Source organism: Sceloporus occidentalis, unplaced genomic scaffold (assembly GCF_023333645.1).
Source record: "Sceloporus occidentalis isolate IW3139 unplaced genomic scaffold, rSceOcc1.0.p SCAF_8, whole genome shotgun sequence".
Classification (NCBI taxonomy): domain Eukaryota; kingdom Metazoa; phylum Chordata; class Lepidosauria; order Squamata; family Phrynosomatidae; genus Sceloporus; species Sceloporus occidentalis.
Window position 1 is genome coordinate 19,707,248 of NW_028316988.1, and position 20,558 is coordinate 19,727,805.

Here is a 20,558-nt window from a genome sequence, read left to right on the forward strand (position 1 = left end):
CAGTGTATTTATGCTGCATCTCTGCCAATGTACTTATAGCTGGTTTCAAGCACCTGGGGAAGAGAGACAAACCTCTATCTCCTCAAGGCTGCTCTTTTCCTCTAGGACTGTGGTCAAAAGCAGCTGGAACCTACAAAAGAGTAGCATTTGCAGGGACAGAATTGTGCCCCGGAGCCACCCAGCTACTCAGAGCAGGAGGCACTGAAGAAGGAGTGCCTTCTGCAATGGCCCCAAAAACAACATAGCTTGGTCACAATTCTAGCTTTGGTGAGGCTATTATGGCCATTTGCTCGATTGGAAATAGGTCATTTACAAAGGCTGAGAAGGAAAATTGGCCAAATGTTTTTTCATCATCTGGCAAGAAGAAACTCTGAAAGGCTGGCTTGCTGTTTCAAGTCTTCCAGAGCAAACCTGCTGAGCAGCTCAGCTCTATGGAGGAAACCCAAAACTTCATGACAACTGAGTCTGGTTGAAAAACCTAGTGAGAATCTCAACTTAAGAGAGTGTGGTGGATGACTGGGAAAGAACTTAGGAAAGTGGCATTTTTGGATGCCAGCTCCCAGAATCCCCAGCACTGGCTGGAGCATTCTGGGACAGGTAAACCAGAGATATATCTGAATTGAAGCCTTGGTACCCATCAGCAATGGATTTGGCATTCAGTGCCATAAAAACCCACTTCATTCAGATGATGAGAAAATACTTTGCAAATTTTCCTTCTCCGCCTTTGGAAACAATATATTTCCAATTAAATGACCATAATAACTTCACCAAAGCTAGAATTGTGATATAACGCTAGTGTCACCCCCAGATACAGCATTCATTCTAAGTGGAGTGTTCATGCCACTTCCTTTTCACAACACACATTTTTGTTGTGCGTTGGCGTTTGCAGTCAATCTTAGGAGGATAGAGTGGGCCTTTGGTATCTTCTGGGGTTCGGTTCTGGATATCTCTCCATAGATACCAAAATCTGTGGATGTTCTAGTCTCATTAAATATAATGGCATAGTAAAATGATGTCCCTGATATACAAATGGCTAAATCATGGTTTGCTTTTTGGAATTTATACTTCTTGGAATATCTGAGGATATGGAGGGCTGACTGTACAAGCCTCTCAGGCTATATCCTAATACTGACAGTTCCCTTTGGCAACATGAGGTAGAGGACTCAAAAGCAGGACAGAAGAGGACATGGGTGCCTTTTGGCTATTCCCCCATCCTACCTTGGGCTACATCTGTACTTGGAGAGATTCCTGGGGCATACTGTCACTCTGCATTGATTCTAACCTCTTGCTTTCAAAGCCCCTGGCCCAAATAGGAGCCGGGAAGGGGGTTGGCAGCATTGGTGCTCACTGCCCCTTCCCAGATCTGGTCTCTGTCATCTTAACCTAGCTGACACCTGGCACAGGGAGAAGAACTGCTTGGTAAAGGTTCACTGGAATGAACCAGATCTACCCAAGGAGGCTCCTGAATTGGAGACAAAGATGATCTTTGGGAAGAAGCAACACTGGTTCTTGAGCTATTTTTAGGAGAGAAAGAGAGAGACGGAAAAGGGCCCCCGTGCCCCGGAGGCCCATCTGCACTCCTTGTCATAACACAGCCTGACCTTTTCAGCACAGCTTCATGCCCGCTTTACAGTTTTGCTGTTCCCTTGGCGGTTGTCTTGCATCTCTTGTGTTTGCCTTTTGTGACTGTGCCAGGGTTTGCTCTCTTTTACATTGGTTAATCTGCAACCTCCCCACCCAGCTTAAGAAAGATTTTGATTTAAGGGAGGTGTGCGTGTGTGATTTATTGCTTTGCTGTCTGAGAGAACAACCCACTAAATGGTCTCTAAGGAGGTGGCAGCTTCCTTCGGTGGCCCTCGGGTGCTACCCATCAAATCTTTTCCAAGGTTGGCTGATGCCACCAGCCTCCTTCAGCAACCTTTTGGCAGCATATCTCAGAGGCTCATGATGCATCATAGATTGGGGACGGCTGCCTTTTGAATTGCACAATGTGGCAACATTGGGTTCGGGGAAACAGCAGCTGCCCACCCACCCACACTGCCAGCTGGGGAACAGTTGGTACACAACTGGAAGCCAGGAGCCTTGCTGGGAACACGTAGGACTCGCTTTTGTTTCAACATTGTTTTAGAGCAAGCCAGCAAACAAACATAAGCACCCTCAACACATCCAGAAATCCTATCTCCTTTACCAAGCCAATGGGAAGAACAAAAAGAAGTGAGATGGAAGCGCACAGACAAAAAATAATCACCACAAAGGCTGGGGATGGGGGCGAACAGATGCAAAGCTGCAGAAGCGTAACCCTAAGAAGACCATGAAACTGAGGGCTATATATTATTGTACATGGCACGCTTTCCAAAAAAAGGAACTATCTCATAGTCATAGTGAGTTTGATGGTGCCAGTTTCAACCATGTGGACTTCTTAGTGGATGGGGCTGAATGCTGGGTGGAACATTTTCCAAAGCTGTAGTTTTTAGTGGAAAAAAGTCTACTCTATTTGTCTGTTTGTCCATAGTTGTCTGGGTTATTGTACTCCAAATACTGTCACCCCTCTGTGTCCACCAGTTCTGCATCCACAGATTCAACCATCCATGGTTTGAAATTATCCACTTAGCCCCTCCTGACAAAACCAGAAGCAATTGGAAAGTCACTTTCATTAAAAAAAAATAAATCTCTGCTTCACTTTACTAATGCCCCTGTCTCCAATGCTGGGTGCTGGGAGTTACATATAGTGCTTTGGGGACACATGGAACCTGCAGGGCAGAGCAGAGCTTAGTAAATACAGATCTGAAAGCCGCTGGGCAAACTTACAGATGCTGTCTTCCAGGGTAGGCACTGAGGTGTCAGCAGTTTCCTCCGTCTCCTTCTGGCTCTCTTCCAAAGTGCAGCGTTGGTCGTCCATTCGGTTACTCTGGAATTTGCTCAGCAGGTCAAAGAAACACTCCTCCTCTGAAGGGGCCCGCTTGATTTTCTGCTATGGAAACAACAAGAACATGCATCTCTTACCTTTACTGGGCTACAATTCTACATCACAGACATAGCTGGAACGTCTCCTGACCCAACTCTCCAAACCTACCTTCAAAGCCAGCATCTGCCCCAAGTGATGTTCTCCTGGTGATCAGGGCACTGCAGGATGTGCCCTTTCTGCTCCACCCCGATCACCAGGAGAACAGGTCTCCATTGCTATTAAGGTAGGTTTGGGGGAGTATTTCTTATCTTGGCAATTGTGCCACTATCATAAACATGAATACCAAACAGTTATGAATATCATCATGAAAAGGAAATTTGTAGCACCTTTGCGATTGAGCAAAAGGAAGTTGTAGCATAAGCTTTCATAGACTTGGTCTTCTTCCTGAGATGCATGAAGGGAATTGGTGCCCAGGAAGGACCTTTATAAGCAGACTATGGGGGGAAATGGGTGGGCTGGAAGAGGCTGCTTGAAGCTGCGTGAAGATGGATTGGGGCCATGGCAAACAAATGCTGCAAACCCAATCTGCCTTGAAGCCAGTGGGAAAAGGAGCAGCAAGATCCACTCCTTTTTTGGCAAGGGAAAAGATGGCTTTTCCATCTCGCCACAGCCCCATGGCAGCTTCAAGATGCTCAGGTGGCATGTGGGGTATAAATGCATCATCAGAGCATGCAGTGTGTAAACGCCACACTCTGGTGATGCCCTGAAGGTGTCTTTTTAAGGACTGTCTGTTCAGACCCCGTGTTTTGCATTTCTATGGCTGTTCATACAGTCTGATGATAAGGATCCTTCCTGGGCACCAGATCACTCCATGCATCTGGGGAAGTAGACCAAATTTACAAAATCTTTCGCTCAGTCTCAAAAGTGGTACATGATCTTTGCATGCTGGTATTGCAGATTAAAATGGCTAAGTGACAAACGTGTAAGTCTAGCTCAATGGGATGCCAGATGTTCACCTCTAGTTTTGGGAGAAGAGTATTGTTTGATATTAGAGTAGCCAGTGGTTTGAATGTAGGTTGTGGACTCAGGAGATTGGGGTTCAATTCCCCACTCAACCATGAAAACCCATTGGGTGACTTTAGGCAAGTCACACACTCTCAGCCTCAGAAAACCCAGAAAGCCTTTGGGTCGCCATAAGTCGGAGACAGCTTGAATGCACACAACAACCACAAAGACAGACCATGTTTACTGCAGCCACAGACTGGAAAATATGCCACAAAAGTTTCAAAGGAACAAACAGCCAGAGGTAAAAAACAATGGGCCATCTATACAATTACATGCTTAATAAAACACTGGGAGTCTTGAGTTTCCCTACTCTTAACCTGTACCGAAATGGAGAAAAACCTGCCCGCTCTTTGAGAAATGAAGGGCGAGGAATCTCTAAGGCAATAGGACACTATATATATATTTGCAAAAGAGTTTCCAGAAAGGACAGTTTACAGAGGAGAGATGAATGGTTCTCTGTAATACTTTTTTATATATTAAAGAATACAGAGTGGCGTTGCAACCTATTGCAAAGATAAATTGCTACTTCCAGGCAAGGCAATACATATCTCATGCCTGCCCTCCCCCCAGAAAAAAGGTTGCGTGGAAAGATTACGGATCTCAAAAACCGCCTTGGAGGGCTACATATGGCCTCAATTCACTCATCCCAATGTAAACCATCTCCCTTGCCCCCAGATGCTATGTTCTTTTCAAAACAAGGCCTTGGAAATACTTTGCATGGAGCCCTAATTTCCAGACTCTCAGAGAGCAGCTCTTGGGGCCTGTTTGACTAATTACTTGTATAATTACTTGCAATGAAAGCACCTTCTTTAAAGGTCTTTTGCATAAAGAGAGGGCAAAGGGAGTCCTTAGTTTTAACACTTTAGCAAATCTGAAGAAGCTATTGAAGCTAAATTTATTTAGAAGCCCCCCTGCATTCCACTTTAAGATCTTTAAGCAGGGCCTTGACAACGTGAAACTTTTCTTTTAACTACCAAACGCAAATGCGTGCTTTTAAAAGATTTTCCCAGCCAGATGCTAATTGGGAAATAGTTTCATAAAAAGGCGATTGAGATCAAACACATTACCGCCGGCCCTCCGTAGCCACAGATTCTGCATTGATGGATTTAACCATCCACAGCTTTGACTCCATATACTAGCAAAAAACATTACAGACTCGGAACAGTTACTAAGGAAGGTCAAAGATGGAAGTGCAAAGTCAGACTTAATGCTGAACATAAAGAAAACTGAAATAATGACCACGGAAGAAATATATAAATTCAACCCAACCCAGACAATGAGGCAATCAAAACAGTCAAAGGCTTCCTGTAGCTTGGATCAAACATTGATCAGAATGGAGACTGCAGTCAAGAAATAAGAAGACTAGAAATGGGAAGGGCAGTGATGAAAGAACCAGACAAGATCCTAAAGGGTAAAGATGTATAAACGAGTACTAAAAGTCAAAATCATCCAAGCCATTGTATTCTCCATCACCATGTATGGATGTGAGAGGTGGACAGTGAAGAATCAACTCTTTCGCGCTGTGGTGCTGGAGAAGAGTGCTGAGGATAGTGTGGCGGCCAAAAAGACAAACAAATGGTCCCTTGAACAGATCAAGCCTGAAATCTCATTGGAAGCCAAGATGATCGAACTGAGGCTGTCCTACTTTGGACACACCATGAGAAGGCATGACTTATTGGAAAAGACAATAATGGTAGGAAAAGTAGAGAAGCAGAAAGAGTGGAAGACTGCACTCAAGATGGATAGACTCAATTGGAGAGGTCACAGGTATGGCTTTGCAGGACCTGAGCAGAATAGTGGAGGACAGAGGAGTCTTGGAGATGTCTCATCCACAGGGCCACCATGAGTCAGGGATGATTCGAGGATAGCAAACAACAACAATTCACAGACTGAAAGGATGCACTACCCAAGTTTCACCTCTCCAGAGGGCTAAAAATTTGCAACGGATCTTTAGGAGCAGTGTTTGAGTGTTAAAGCAGGGGGTTTTCTGCTTGGTTATGGTTCAGTCAGGGGTTTTTTTGGTCTCATCTAGATTTTTTCAGGTCTCCCGGAAGGGGTCAGTAAGGGACCAAAGGGCCATGCTAGACTTTACTAGAGATCACATGCTTCCCAATCCAGCTTCAAATGGAAAGGGTTGAAGGAGCAGGCATCCTCTTGATGGCGAAACCGAGCGGCACCCACCTTGGCTGCATCTGCATTGCAAAAATAATCCAACTAGACACCACTTTAATGGCCATAGCTTACTGCTATTCTCAGAACTGTAGTTGTGTGTGACGTTTAGCCTTCTCTGTCAAAGAGCTCTGATGCCACAAGCAAACTACAAATCCCAGCATTCCATAGCACTGAACCATGACAGTTCAAGCAGTGCCAAACTGGATTATTTCTGCAGTGCGGCTGCAGCTCTCCTTTTCCGCCAACCCCGCACAACCTCTGCACTCCTTGGGCTTTAAGTGCCCTTGCTGTTTCCTGACTTCACCACAGGCATAGCCTATCAGTGAATTTTTATTTTTATTCTTTTGGTTTTTAAAAAAGCAGCAACTGGAGACTGCCATTACAATTACAGCTCTTCCAGAAAGTGAGGCCCAAATAAGCACCTTTCACCAGAAAGCATGATTATTTTTATATAGGTTTGCCTGTGCAAAAGGAGAAAGGGAGAGGTTTGTCTGTTACATACTCCCTGCCAAGGTCAGGCTTGAACCCAACACTCATAGTCCCAACACTCAAACCTATTTTAGTCTAAAGGGAACCTCTTTATGCCAAAGAACCAAATTCAATCCCAGGAAAGTTCTTGGGTCTACACTCCAGGGGTGGGTGGCCTGAAAGAGAAAGAGTCATGGCCACAAATAGCAGAATACCCCCCAAACCACCCACAACAAATGCTCTTGACAGTCAGGAACTAGACTTTAGGAATCGCAAATCGGAACAGAGATAAAAAAGAAAACCCTGAAGAAAAGGATGTCTTCTAGGGAGGAGGGCTGGATTTGGGCCCAACGCTTAAGGTTCTCTACCCCTGACTTCACATATTTTAATGATGGCCAATTTAAGGGAGAATCTGTGTGACTTTCACATGATTTTTAGCTTGCTATAGCCAAAGTCTCCGGAGCCAGCACTGGTCCCATCCAGTGGTTTGAATGTTGTACTACAACTCTGGAGACCGGGGTTTGAATCCCCACTCAGCCATGGAAATCCACCTTGGGCAAGTCACACACTCTCAGCCTCAGGGGAAGGCAATGGAAAATCCCCTCTGAACAAAGCTTGCAAAGAAAACTCCATGAAAAGTTTGCTTTAGGATTGCCGAAAGGTAGAAATGACTTGAAGGCACCCAACACACACATACACACACACAAAATTTTGCTGAAGATAATCTGGCTCCTGCTTCCTATAGAAGAACTATAGAAAAGGGCATAAATCAAGTCGATGATGATGATGATGATGATGATGATGATGATGATGATGATGATGATTCTTCAAACCTCTTCAAAATCATCCTTCAGAGGGAGTGATCCCATACAAGGAACTTTGCACCAACAATTTGGCACAGCAACCAAGGGAAAACTCAAGATGGCACAGGGTTAATGCTGTGGTTTGTTAGAGAGGGAAAATAATTCATCTCCTCCTTAGCAATCTGACAAGAGACACAAACCTGGCATCTATTTAGGGCAGCATCCAAATTAGCAATCCAGGCCTGAACAGCCTGAAAAGCAGATCAGGAGTAGATCTTTCTCCTTCTCACCAACCGAGTGGCCATCTGCTGAGAAAGGCAGATGCCTCTCCAAATGCTACCAAAGCACAACGGTGCCAACTAAGGAGCCCTGGTGGCGCAGTGGTTAAATGCCTGTACTGCAGCCATTCGCTCGAAACCACAAGGTTGCGAGTTCAAGACCAGCAAAAGGGCCCAAGCTCGACTCAGGCTTGCATCCTTCCGAGGTCGCTAAAATGAGTACCCAGACTGTTGGGGGCAAATTAGCTTACTTGCTAATTAGCTTACTTGCTGTTCGCCGCTATGATCTTTGGAATAGCGGTATATAAATAAAACAAATTATTAAATTATAACTATGATTCTTATTGAACCAGGTTTGCAAGACCTAAATCTGCACCATTAATGGGGACTGAACCTGCTCTTTTTAAGATCACATATCATCATCATCATCATTGATTTGTATGGTAGATAAGACATAAAGTGAAAAGTAGAGGATGAAAAGGAAAGGAGGAGAAAGGTTAAGGTGGGGGGAAACTACTCAGTTCAAGATTTCACACAGTTAAAGCCATTTATTGTTGCTGTGCACCTTCAAGTTGTTTCCAACTTATAACAACCCTCAGGTTGTTATAAGGGGGGTTCTTGGCAAGATTTATTCAGAGTGGTTTGCCTTTGCCTTCCTCTAAGGCTGAGACAGTGTGACCCACCAAAGGTCACTTAGCACATTACCAAACCAAGCAGGGATTCGTACCCTGGTCTCCAGTCACAGTCGGACACTCACACCATTACACCATTCTGGAAGGCCATTTATGAAGCCACAAGTCCTAAGCCAAAATGCCAGCCAAGTTATTATTTTGCTCCTGGAAAGACCTGGAAAATGTCAGACAAAGAAGCGTGAGAGTTTGCTTAGACACCTGGGCAAATCCTTCCCAACCGATGACATAAAGAGCAAGTTACACATTACACAGAACAAGCCGGCAGAATCTGAACTACAAATGCAGAGCGGTTTGGGGTTTGCGTTGGTTTGGAAACCTGTTTGCTTTCCCATGACAGACGCTCTGTTCAAGAAACAAACTGGTTGACCCATGTGTCCTCAACGTCTACATGCCATGAGCTTTAAAAACAAACAAACCTGGGAAGATCTGATAAGTGCCACTTCCTAAATGATCTTTGCATTTTGCAAGGTAGGGGAGAAAAACAGGTGATGGATAGTTTGGGAGCTGTCTTATAGGGGTGCCGCAGTGGCAACATTTGTGAGCTTAAAGAGAGAAAAGGCTCATTTTGGGCATTTCCAGCATGGCATCTGAGCATTGGACTTAGACTGGAGACCAGGGTTCGAATCCCGGCTCGGCCATGAAACCCACTGGGTGACCTTGGCCAAGTCACACACTCTCAGCCTCAGAGGATGGCAGTGGCAAACCTCCTCCGAACAAATCTTGCCGAGAAATCCCCATGATAGGTCACAATAAGTTGGAAATGACTTGAAGGCACATAACAACTATTATCCTGGCTACACCTCATCCATATCCTGGCTATCAGGCTTCTCCTGGAATGAGAAAAACCTGTTTGCTTTCCTCCATTATCTCCAAATATTTTGCATGAAAACAACGGAAAGGTCACCGAAGAGAAAGCGCCTTTTGTGATCAATCAGTTGCATAACACCTTCCCCCAAGCATGATTGGCCATCATTCATTCAGCAAACGCCTTTTATGTGGGAAGATGCGAGATCAGAGGGAGAGATTCCACATTCATGTCGGATGAATTATTTTAACTGTGTTGTGTCAAGACCCAGGGACACATGACTGTTGCTGTTTTCTGTCACAAGCCCTCTGATGCAAAGCCGGCTGGGGTGTGTGTGTGTGTGTGTGTGTGTGTGTCTGAGGACATCTGATTTGTGCAAGGCCCTTAAAGTCATTGCGCTCCTTACAATCATTTGCACACAAGCAAGGTTAAGCGTCAGTTGTGTACTTTGTAAGATAAGCGGAAAGGTCTTTCGTGCCAAATGGGTCTTTGAGGGCAATCTCTCCTCCAGATGTCTTTTACGTGGCAAGAAACGGTGCAAATTTGGGTGTGGTAGAACCGTAGCCGGGGCTGTTTAAACTTCCACGTGTTTCTGTCTACTGGGTGTGCTTTTGTGGGATTTGGAGAAACATCTCTGTCTTTATCAGCAGGTGGTCATTCACTTGCCAGATAGAAGGCATCTAGCTCATTTCAAACTGCAGGTATACCTCAGTTTATGAAGTAGGAGCATTTCTTGGCATCATTTCTTTAACAGAAAACTGGGTACTAGAGGTAGAAATAACATGGAACAAACAGAAATCACTTCTTCAACACAATAAAGGAAAGTACAGTTGGCCCTCCATATCCATAGATTCTTCATCCATGGATGCAAGCATCCATGGCTTGAAAATGTTGGGGGGAAATTCTGTAAAGAAACCTTAATTTTGCCATTTTATACAAGGGACACTGTTGTATTTTATGGGACTTGAGCACCATGGCTTTTGGTATCCCCAGAGGGTCCTGGAACCAAACCCCAGCAGATGCCAAGGGCCCAGTGCAGTTCAACATGCTTCAGCAAACTTTTTGTTCAAGGCTAACCATATTCATTGTTACTGCATCCACACTGTTAGGGAATACTGTCAGGTAAAACATCTTGAATAGACCTCTTGAAAGCAGCTTCCAAAATGCATCCAGGAATGACTTTTACTTTCCTGGATTTCTTTCACCAGCACGCTCCATGTTTTCCCAAGTTCCTCCGAAACCCAAGGAGCTGGAAACAGGTGAATACATAGAAACCTGAGCAAAAGTGACGGGGAAGTTTAACCATTGCTCCTTCCCTCCCTCTGCACTCCAGAAATAATGCAGTTTGACATCGCTTTAACTGCTGTGGCTCAATGCTATAGAATCCAGGGATTTGTAGCTTGTTGTGGCACCAGAGCTCTCTGACAGAGAAGGCTACATAACTCACAAAACCACACATCCCCAAATCCCATGGCAATTCAAGCAGTGCCCAACTGCATTGTTTCTATAGTGCAGATGCAGCCTGCCATGAGAAAAATCAGACCCCTTACCTCAACTGCTAGCTGCATTTCAAGGGCAGGTTTCCAGGGATGATAATGGATTTATTTTTTTACAGGCAGACAAGGACTTGGATACAGAAGAAGACAAGAGAAAAAGAGCTCTTTCCTTTCCAGCTGATTGCCTTCCTCTTAAGCTATTATTTACATTACCAAAAAAAATGTAAGTGAATAGTATAGAACAGAATTTAATGCCATGCCTAGATTGGCCCTGACATTTTCAGGAATGCAAACAGTGCCGATCCAGATAATACTCGACACTTCATCCTTTGTGCACAAGCTAAAAGAATACACCCACTTCTGCCCACAATGAACAGTACAACTAAATGTGAATCCCACCCAAGCATCATTTTTCCTTCTGTGACAAACATGCTTGGCAATTTTGATCCAAATGGCCAAAACCTGTACAAATTGTCGCCAAATGACTTTCTAGCCCAGGGTAGACAACTGTGGCCCTGCAAGTGAAGGTGGACTACAACTCTCCAACAGTCCCAGACAGCACAGCATTGCCAAAAGTGAGGGATGCTTGGAGTTATAGTTCCACAACATCCAGAGGGCCATGGTTTCCCAACTGTGTTCTAGGGTCTCATTCTGTAACCAGAGTGGCACTGTAAGGCAAGATTGGGCACTGCCCACCTAACACCAAATAGTCTGAGAAATCAGCAAGATGGCAGTGATGCAAGGTGCTCCTAGCCACCATTGAAGATTGGTGATGTCCTGAAATATATCACAGGGTGGTCAGAGAGGGATTTGTCTTTGCCTTCCTTTGCCACCTTGCAATGCATTTCAGGATACTGCTGGTCAAGAAACCCCCCGTTGGGTTGCCTACGTTGGAAATGACATAATGGCACGCAACAGCAACAAATACACATTTCCATTTATGGAGGAGGCGCCAATAAAGGAGTTGGAGTCAAAGGGGGCATTCACCATTCACAAGGACATGTGGATCGCTGCACTGATGCATATCGGGATCATTCTTCCCAATATGTTTTGGGTTTGCAAATCTCTCCAAGTCATTTTAACCCTTGTGTTATTCACACATGCCATCGTTTTGGGACAAAATGGAGATGCCTCCATTTCCTTGAACGATACAAAGCAATCCGAATCAATTCGGAAGCATATTCACACTGCTGAAGATGTGGAAAACAAACAGGTTAAGTGGGGGTTTTGGTAGTCACCCCAAACTGCACTGAGTGCATTCCGGGTGAGCGTGAAGACCAAGGAAATAACCCCGATTCATCCTGGATTATTTTTGTAGTGTGAATGGGGCCAAAGGTTAGCATCCCAATTTCATACACTGACAGTAACAACCATCTAGCAGCTACAAAAAGATGGCCTCAAAATCACATTTAAATAAATATTGTGATGCATGCCCTGACATCTAGCCAAGCTTTTTATAGCGGCCCTTGTTTTCCTCAGCCAGCTTCAATAAACCTTAACCACAGATAGTTAAAACTGCTCTCCTCTATATACAGACTTCCTCCTCCAGAGACATCACCTGCTGGTTATAAATACGCTTTCCTAGCAGTAAAGGGTTTTTTATTTTCTCTCCCCCAACGTAGCCTCCTGCTGCCTCCACAACATTTTAAAGTTAGCTCCTTGCCTTCTGGTGCAATAACATGTAGGGGAAAAAGAAACGCAAGTGGACATAAATGCCCAGGCTCTTGTCGCTTTGGTACTTTTCAGGGGGAAAGAATCCTTCCTAAATAAGGTTAGTGTCAGGAAATCTAGGAGGATTCGGCACAGTATGGCTGGAAACCCTTTTGGTGATGTACACCAGAGTAAGGCAATGCTATGCCAGTGTAAAGCACTTTTCTTTTGCATACTTATATGCGTATACACATACACACACACACACACACACATATATAATTTTCTTATCTCCTTCCAATAAGGCACTGTAAGTAAGGCCTTATTATTCAGCTGATGGGGAGGAAATGCCTTGGGTTACCACACAGCCAATTTGTTATTGTTGTTGTTGTGTGTCTTCGAGTTGTTTCCAACTTAGGACGGCCCTAATTGTGGGTTTTTCTTGGCAAAATTTGTTCAGAGGAGGTCTCCCTTTTCCTGAGGCTGAGAGAGTGTGACTTGCCCAAGTGGGTTTCGTGGCCGAGCTGGGAATGAAACCTTGGTCTCCGGAGTCCTAGTCCAACATTCAAACCATCGTGCCATGAAGACTCCTCTGCTCCATTTCTTTTTATCCAGGTGTCAGAGATGATGGCCAAGTCTTGTTCCACCCCAGTGTACTCAAGTAAAGCCAGTGGTTTACTTTTCCCATAAGGATGAATGACAACACACCCTCTGGGAGAAAACCAAGGGATGTGCCCAGGGCACAATGCCATTGTGTACATCTTGCCCTTGGTGTGCCTCCACCTGGAATGGGACCACTCAGAACCAGGCCTCGTTGCCACTTGGATCTGCTGTCCTTCCCTAAGCTCCAAGACTAAAGCTGCATCTACATTGCAGAATTAATGCACTTTGACACCACTTTAACTACCATGGCTCAATGCTAGGGAATTTTGAGATCTGTAGCTGAGCCTACAGATCTGAGCCTAATGGTTTGAGTGTTGGACTACAACTCTGGAGTCCAGGGTTTTATTCCTTGCTTAGCCATGAAACCCACTGGGTGATCTTGGGAAAATCACATGCTCTCAGCTTCAAGGGAAAGCAATGGCAAAGCCTCCTGTGAACAAAGCTTGACAAGAAAACCTCGTGATAGGTGTGCCTTATGGTTGCCATACATTAGAAATGGCTTGTAGGCACAACAACAAGTCAGAGAGCTCTGATGCCTCAACAAACTACAAGTCCCAGGATTCCACAGGACGGAACCAGAATAGTTAAAGTGGTCTCAAACTGCTTTAATCCTGCAGTGCTCTTTGTTATAAGAACTTTTGAGAAAGTGCATTCAGATATAATTTCCAGGTAACAAAGGTTAGTAATGAGGAGGAACAGCTCAGCTAGGAAAGGATGCAGCAGTTGTCCCAGCCTATGGAGTGCAAAAGTCTGCCCTCTCCTCTCCTTTCTTCGCCACTAATGAGAGCAAACTACTTTTGCATTCTGAACTCAGTTTGCACCAACTGATGTAAACTGAGGATGAAGGATGGGAGGGGAGAGAAACCAGGGCATTTTAAAAGCAGCTGAAAAAATGGAAGGACAGAGGACTAGTCAGCACTATCCCTGACAAAGTAGGAGACTTGGAGGGTATGCAACTTATTTCTTTACTATCTGGGTTGTATTCTCTTCATCCTAGAGTGTAACCACACTGACCAGCTAATGTGATGACATTTTAATTGCCTTGGCCCCATCCAAGAGAATCCTGGGATATCTAGTTTTGTGAGGGTCTAAGAATGATCCGCCAGACGCCTCTAATGTTAGAATTTAAGGGAGTGCACTATAGAACTCCTGTTTTTGGAAGCCCCCTTGGGTCCCAGTTTGGGAGAAAGGTGGCACATAAATAAAATTATTTAATATATTTTATCTTCTTTAAACCATTTCATTGCCTTAAGGCTGGAATTGTTTTAATGTTTAACAAATAATAGTGGGATTATACATAATTTCACAAATAAATCAATCAATCAACCAGCAAAGGAGGCAAAAAAGGGTCCAGAGACGACTCCGTCTCTCAGCAAAACATCCCAAATCAGAGAGTTAAACTATAAATGAGTGATGGACTGTCGGAAGATACATGCCAGGACTGAGCAAACTTTGTTCCATTGCATGTTATGAGAAGGAGAGACAGAAAGCAGACACTAGGAAAAGAAGCTGCAATGAGCCAAGAGACTGGTCAGCTTCAAAGGCTTTCTTATAAAATCTTGGAATAGTGATTTCTGGGAGAGGGATGGACTACAACTCCCAGAATTCCCCTGCAGCCATAGCAACTACATACTCTCCAATCTGGCGGGGATAGTCCAGATTAATCTTCTGCCATCCCACTTTTCCAACTGCTTTTACAATGTCCCGGTTTCTCCCCTCTCACCTTCCCCTGTTGTTCTCAGCTTACTTCCATTGCTGTAAACTGAGTTCAGAGAGCAAAAATTAACTCAGGTCCAAAACATACTGCAGAAATAATCCATCTGGAGACCACTTTAAGTGTCCTGGCTCAGTGCTAGGCAGCTAAAGATTATTTCTGCAGTGTGTTTTGGACCTCAGTTAACTCAGCAGAAAGAAAGGAGGAGGAGGAGGAGAAGAATCTGGCCCTTTCCAGTAGATTCAGGCAAATGCAAACTGTTGCAACCTCTCCTGGCTTGTCTGTTCTCTTCCTCAAGATCAACTTTTGTCATATTAACCATACCTTAGTGCTGTTTGGCCAAGGGTGCATCTACACCGTAGTAATAAAGCAGTTTGACACCACTTTAATTGTCACGACTCCATCCTACAGAATCTGAGGATTTGCAGTTTTGTGAGACACAAGCACTCTTTGACAGAGACTGCTCAAGACCTTGTAAAACTACAAATTCCAGGACCCCACAGAATAGAATGGAGCTACAGCGCTGAAAGTGGGTTCAAACTGCATCAGTTCTGCAGTGTAAATGCACCCCCAGTTTTTGCCAGTGGAACAGACTGGAGCTACAACACTTAAAGCGGTGTTGTGGCATAGTGGTCAGAGTGCTGGACTCCAACTCTGAAGACAAGCTTCAATTCCCATTCAGCAATGGAAGCTCACTGGGGCACCATCACACTCAGCCTCAGAGGATGGCAATGGCAAACCCCCTCTGAACAAATATTGCCAAGAAACCCCATAATGGGTTGCCATAAGCCAGAAACAACTTGAACGTACACCACACCAACACCAGCAACAAGAACAACAACCTTCATTATTTCGACAGTGTAGACGCACCCCCAGTTTTCCCCCAGTGAAATGTTGGTGGCTATATAACAAGTCCTGATTCTTACCAACTCCAAGTCTCCTAGTCTACTCTGGAGATCTCAACAAATCCATCATCACTCTTATCAACATCTGGTGTGTTGTTTTTTTTTTGGGGGGGGGGAGTTTGATGGTGGACTTTTCCCCTTGCTACACCACCACACTAGAAATAAATACCATGGACTTTGCATCAAAATAAACCCATGATGCCATGAATCACACCAACTTCTTTCTCTTAAAAGTGGCCACCTTTTGAATGGGGATATCAAGTCCAGATGTTCACCTGCTAAATCCCACATTTAAAGGGAAGAGCAGAAGGGGATGTCTTGCAAAAGAAAGTAGCTCCACTACTTTACAAGTTTCCAAATATCTGAGCTATATTCATAAGAAGGAGCCATCATGGCACAGTGGTTAGCGCATTGGACTCCGACTCTGGAGACCAGGGTTTGATTCCCAGCTCGGCCATAGAAACCCACTGGGTGACCTTGGGCAAGTCACACTCTCTCAGCCTCTCTAGACAAATCTTGCCAAGAAAACCCCATGATAGGGTCACCTTAGGGCTGCCCTAAGTCAGAAATGGCTTGAAGTGACTTGTAAGAAGTGATATACAAAATCACCTTACCAATAAGAAGTGATTTACCACTTATAAGATTTGTAAGTGCTATACTAGTGATTTGTAAGAAGCCCAGCCAACTTCTATTTAGGCAGGCTATATAGTAAAACAGAGCTTCCAACAGATAAAGCTTCTCACTCTTAGGTGGCTGGGGAGCGTTAACAACACATATTTTCTATTTCAACAATTCTGATGGCCAATTAAAGTTTGCAGTAAATAAAAGTCAATTCCTGTTATAAGATAGATAGGTAGACAGACAGACAGACAGACAGACGGCAATCCTCTTTATAGGGCATCAACTCAAATTTTGCAGTATATACATACATACATAAAATCTTTATGCAACCTAACTCTAAAAGATGTTTGCCAATCACCTGTACACAAACTGATCCCTTAAGCAAAGTCCATTGGCAAAATGATCCCTTTGCTATTTCCTCCGATCTGCTTTCCAATCCTGGCTTGGCAATACAGTACATCCCTATTTTCTTTTAGGGGTTTCTCCAAGACTGATGGACAGCTAGGCTTCCCAAGAGCCTTGCAAACCGAGAGCAAGAGACAGCAGAGTTTGGCACTCTTGTCTTCGAGCCAAGAAGCAAGCATCAAGCCCAAACCTTTCCAAATTGGTGGATCCCAGCTGGATCAGGCCCCCCTCCCCTGGATCCCTTCCTGGATTCCAGATCTTGGGGTCCCCTGGAAAGAGGGTCTTACTGTGGAAAGGACCTCTGGGGTTCCTGCCTTTGCATCCCTGGAGGTCTTCACAAGCATCCAAACTCAGCCGCAGCAGTGTCTGGACTGAGAGAGACTGATGCAAAGAAAGAGAAGGAAAAGGAGGCGGGTGGAGATTAGTCCTTAAAGCCACACTCCTCCCTTCCTTGGCTCTGAGGCTTCATCTCCACCCCTTCCAGACTTTGGACATGTGTCCATGCCTCCACACAAGCACACAAGACACGCATTTGGGGAATCCAGGCACTGACTGCGCACCACAGTGGCTGGGGCCTGCCTCCAGGTTGGGTCCAACTTATGGCCACCCTGCCCCAATTTTCCTTGGCAAGGTTTGTTCAAAGGTGTGTGTGTGTGCACGCCACCATGGCCTCCCTCTGAGGCTGAGAGAGTGTGGCTTGGCCATGGTGACCCAGTGGGTTGCTATGGCTGAGCAAGGGTTCAAAGTCTGGTCTCCTAAAGTCCTAGTCCAACACCCAAACTGCTAAAGCATCCTAGGAACCCATCCTTAGGTTTATCTCTGCCTTTCTCTGAGTCTGAGAGAGCATGACTTGCCCAAGGCCACCCAATGGGTTTCGGTGGCCCAATGGGGATTGAAACCCTGATCTTAGTCCAAGCCCAACACCCAAACTGCTACACTCTTGGGACCCTTTGCTAGGGTTCCCTTGGGTTCTCCACTGCCTTCTCCAAAGGCTGAGAGAGTGGGACTTGCTTAAGGTCACCCAACAGGATTGCCTGGCCCAACACAGATTCAAACCCTGGTCTCCAGGGGCAGAGTCTAACACACAAACCGTTACATCAGGCTATCTCTTGTCACCTTCCAAGAGTTTCCTTGGTTTTGCCTCCCTCTGATTCTGAGAAAGTGGGACTTGCCCAAAGCCACTCAATGGGTTTTTATGGCTAAGCAGGGATTCAAACCCGGGTCTCTTAGAATTCTAGTCCAACTTCCCAACTACTATTTTGCATGGCAGGGGGTTGGGCTGGATGGCCCTTGTGGTCTCTTCCAACTCTACAATTCTATGATTCTATGATACTACACTGTGCTAGCTGGCTCTTGTGACCTCTCCTAAGATTTACTTGGGAGACCACCAATGAATACCAGGTTGTTGCAGACTGTATTTCAGAGGAAGGAACTGGCCAAACCACCTCTGAGGGCTCCTTACCTAAGAAAACCCTAGGGAAAATTCACTTGGGCAACTTGGAGGCACACGCACAGAAGCCTGATAGGCATTTGGCACCGAGTTCTCCATAGCTCTTCCTGGAAACAGAGAACAGCCAACCAGTTCTAGTTCAATGCCGATTCTATGCACCCACACAGAGCATGAGGAATTTGATGTGGAATCCCGAAGGCTGGAGCTTTCCATAACCAGACAAGTCCCTCAGCTGCACAGAAAGAGCTTGAAAACACCTGGCATCATCCCAGAAGCCAAAAACAGGGGCTTCGACTCAATAGAGAGGTGGATCTTCTGGGTGACTCACCATGTTGTCCGATCTACCATTAGACCCTTTGCAAACAAAAATCCCTTAGCTTTGCTACCGTTGGGCCAACAACAACTGCAATAACGTAATACAAATGTCATAATACAGTCAGCCCTCTGTATCCACAGATTCTGCATCCCACGGATTCAGCCATCCACGACTTGACAATATTCCAAAAGATTCTCTGATCTACTATTAGACCCTTTACAGTCAGAACACCTTAGGTTTCTTAGAGTCTGGCCCTCCAGGTGTTTTGGACTTCAGCTCCCAGAATCCCAAACCATTGGCCAAGGTAGCTGAGGCTTCTGGGAGCTGAAGTCCAAAACATCTGGAGGGCCAGAGTTTGGACATTGCTGCATTAGAGCAAGACATAGCTTCATTGCAGCTCCTCTTCCCCTTGGTGAGCGCCAGCATGGTGTAGTGCTTTGAGCATTGGACTAGGTCACTGGGAAACCAAGGTTCACATTCCCACTCAGCCATGGAAACCCAATGGATGATATAGGGCAAGGCACACTCTCTCAGCCTCTGAAAAAGGCAATAGCAAAACCTCTCAGAACAAACCTTGCCAAGAAAACCCTGTGATAGGTTCTCCTTAATGTCACCATAATTCAGAAATGATTTGAAGGCACACAACAACAACTGTCCCTTGGTGCTCTTCAATGCTTGGAGTTATTCCTGTGGGTGCCTGCCCCACAGCCACCATAACCTTCCATTTTCTCTCTCAGCTGTTCCAGTATCACACAAATGGTCAGCCGTCCTCTGCAGTTCGAAGACTCATGACCAACAACAGTTTGGTCAATTATTATGGAAGGAAAGGATTCAGTCCCATTTGGGATCAATCTAGCAGACAATGCGATTTGCGCCTTCCACAAAACCTTGGCAGCCTTTCAGCTATGGCAAGACAAAGAGGCCAGTCTCTATGCAAAGGAATAAGCGGGACACAAATCTGATATCAGAAATAGCAGTATTTAAATACCAGTGGCAAAAACAGTCCATTCTCCCAGAACAGTGACCTCAAGGTGGCCATCTTTGAACAAAGTTGCTTCAAAAGCAAATTCCAATCAAAAACAGCAGTACAAAAATTTGTCAAGAGGTTCAGCTCCATCTCTTGCAGCTCAAATAGGGACGAAGGCTTTTCATCTCAGTTCGGTTGCCACCCAAGTACTGTTTCATAATTACCATTGGTTAGGTAATTGTTACTGTTTTTTATTATATATATATATATATATATATATATATATATGCGCATTTATTTCTCCATGATCCCACTTGATTATACAGTGGGGCTTTGGTATCCACTGGGGTTTGGTTCCAGGACCCCTCTGTGGATACCAAAATCCATGGATGCTGAAGTCCCACTCAATACAATGTTGTGGTTAAATGGTGTGCCTTATATAAAATGGCAAAATCAAGGTTTGCTTTGGGGGATTTATATATATATATATATATATATATATATATATTAGAATATTTTCAAACCGTGGATGCTTGAATCCAAAAAATCCATGGATATGGAGCGGCGAATTCAGCAAGAACTTCGACACTTCAACACTCTTCTATGTCTAGAATAGACAGAGTCCTTTCATCACAATACATGTATTATGGAGCTCATGTACAGTATGGCAGGTTTGGATTACCCCCCAAGCAAGGACTGTTTGTTAACCATCACTGTTATGGTAACAATTTGTATTTTGACTATATATGTCCATACTTTCACATTCACCAACCCAGCTCAACCGCATGCATAATAATCTGCCAAGCGAGCCAATGCTCCATGCATCTAATGAAATAGTCTGCAGTGCTTGAAAGCTTTTGCCAAATGCAACATGTTAGTCTGTAAGGAGCCACATGACTTGGAAAGCTAGCCATTAAAAAACTAGATAAGATCCTCCAGTGTAAATATATGTCCCTGAATAGCAAAGTTAGGATTGCTTTTTGTGGGATTTTCGGACTATGTGGCTGTGTTCTGGAAGAATATATTCCTGACGTTTCGCCAGCATCTGTGGCTGGTGTCTCCCAATAATTCCTCTGAAGAGATTTCTCTGAAGATGCCAACCACAGATTCTGGCGAAACATCAGGAATAAATTCTTCCAGGACACAGCCACATAGCCCGAAAACCCAACAAAACCACTATGGA

General features: G+C 44.7%; 1 protein-coding gene across 1 annotated transcript in view; it reads right to left on the reverse strand.

Moving 5' to 3' along the window:
* GPSM1 (G protein signaling modulator 1) overlaps positions 1-20,558 on the reverse strand; it is a 77,507-nt gene that overhangs the window by 3,544 nt on the left and 53,405 nt on the right. Inside the window, exon 12 of the mRNA XM_089535132.1 lies at positions 2,809-2,968. Coding sequence (XP_089391258.1) covers positions 2,809-2,968 — 160 coding nt within the window. The remainder of the gene's footprint in view (positions 1-2,808; positions 2,969-20,558) is intronic.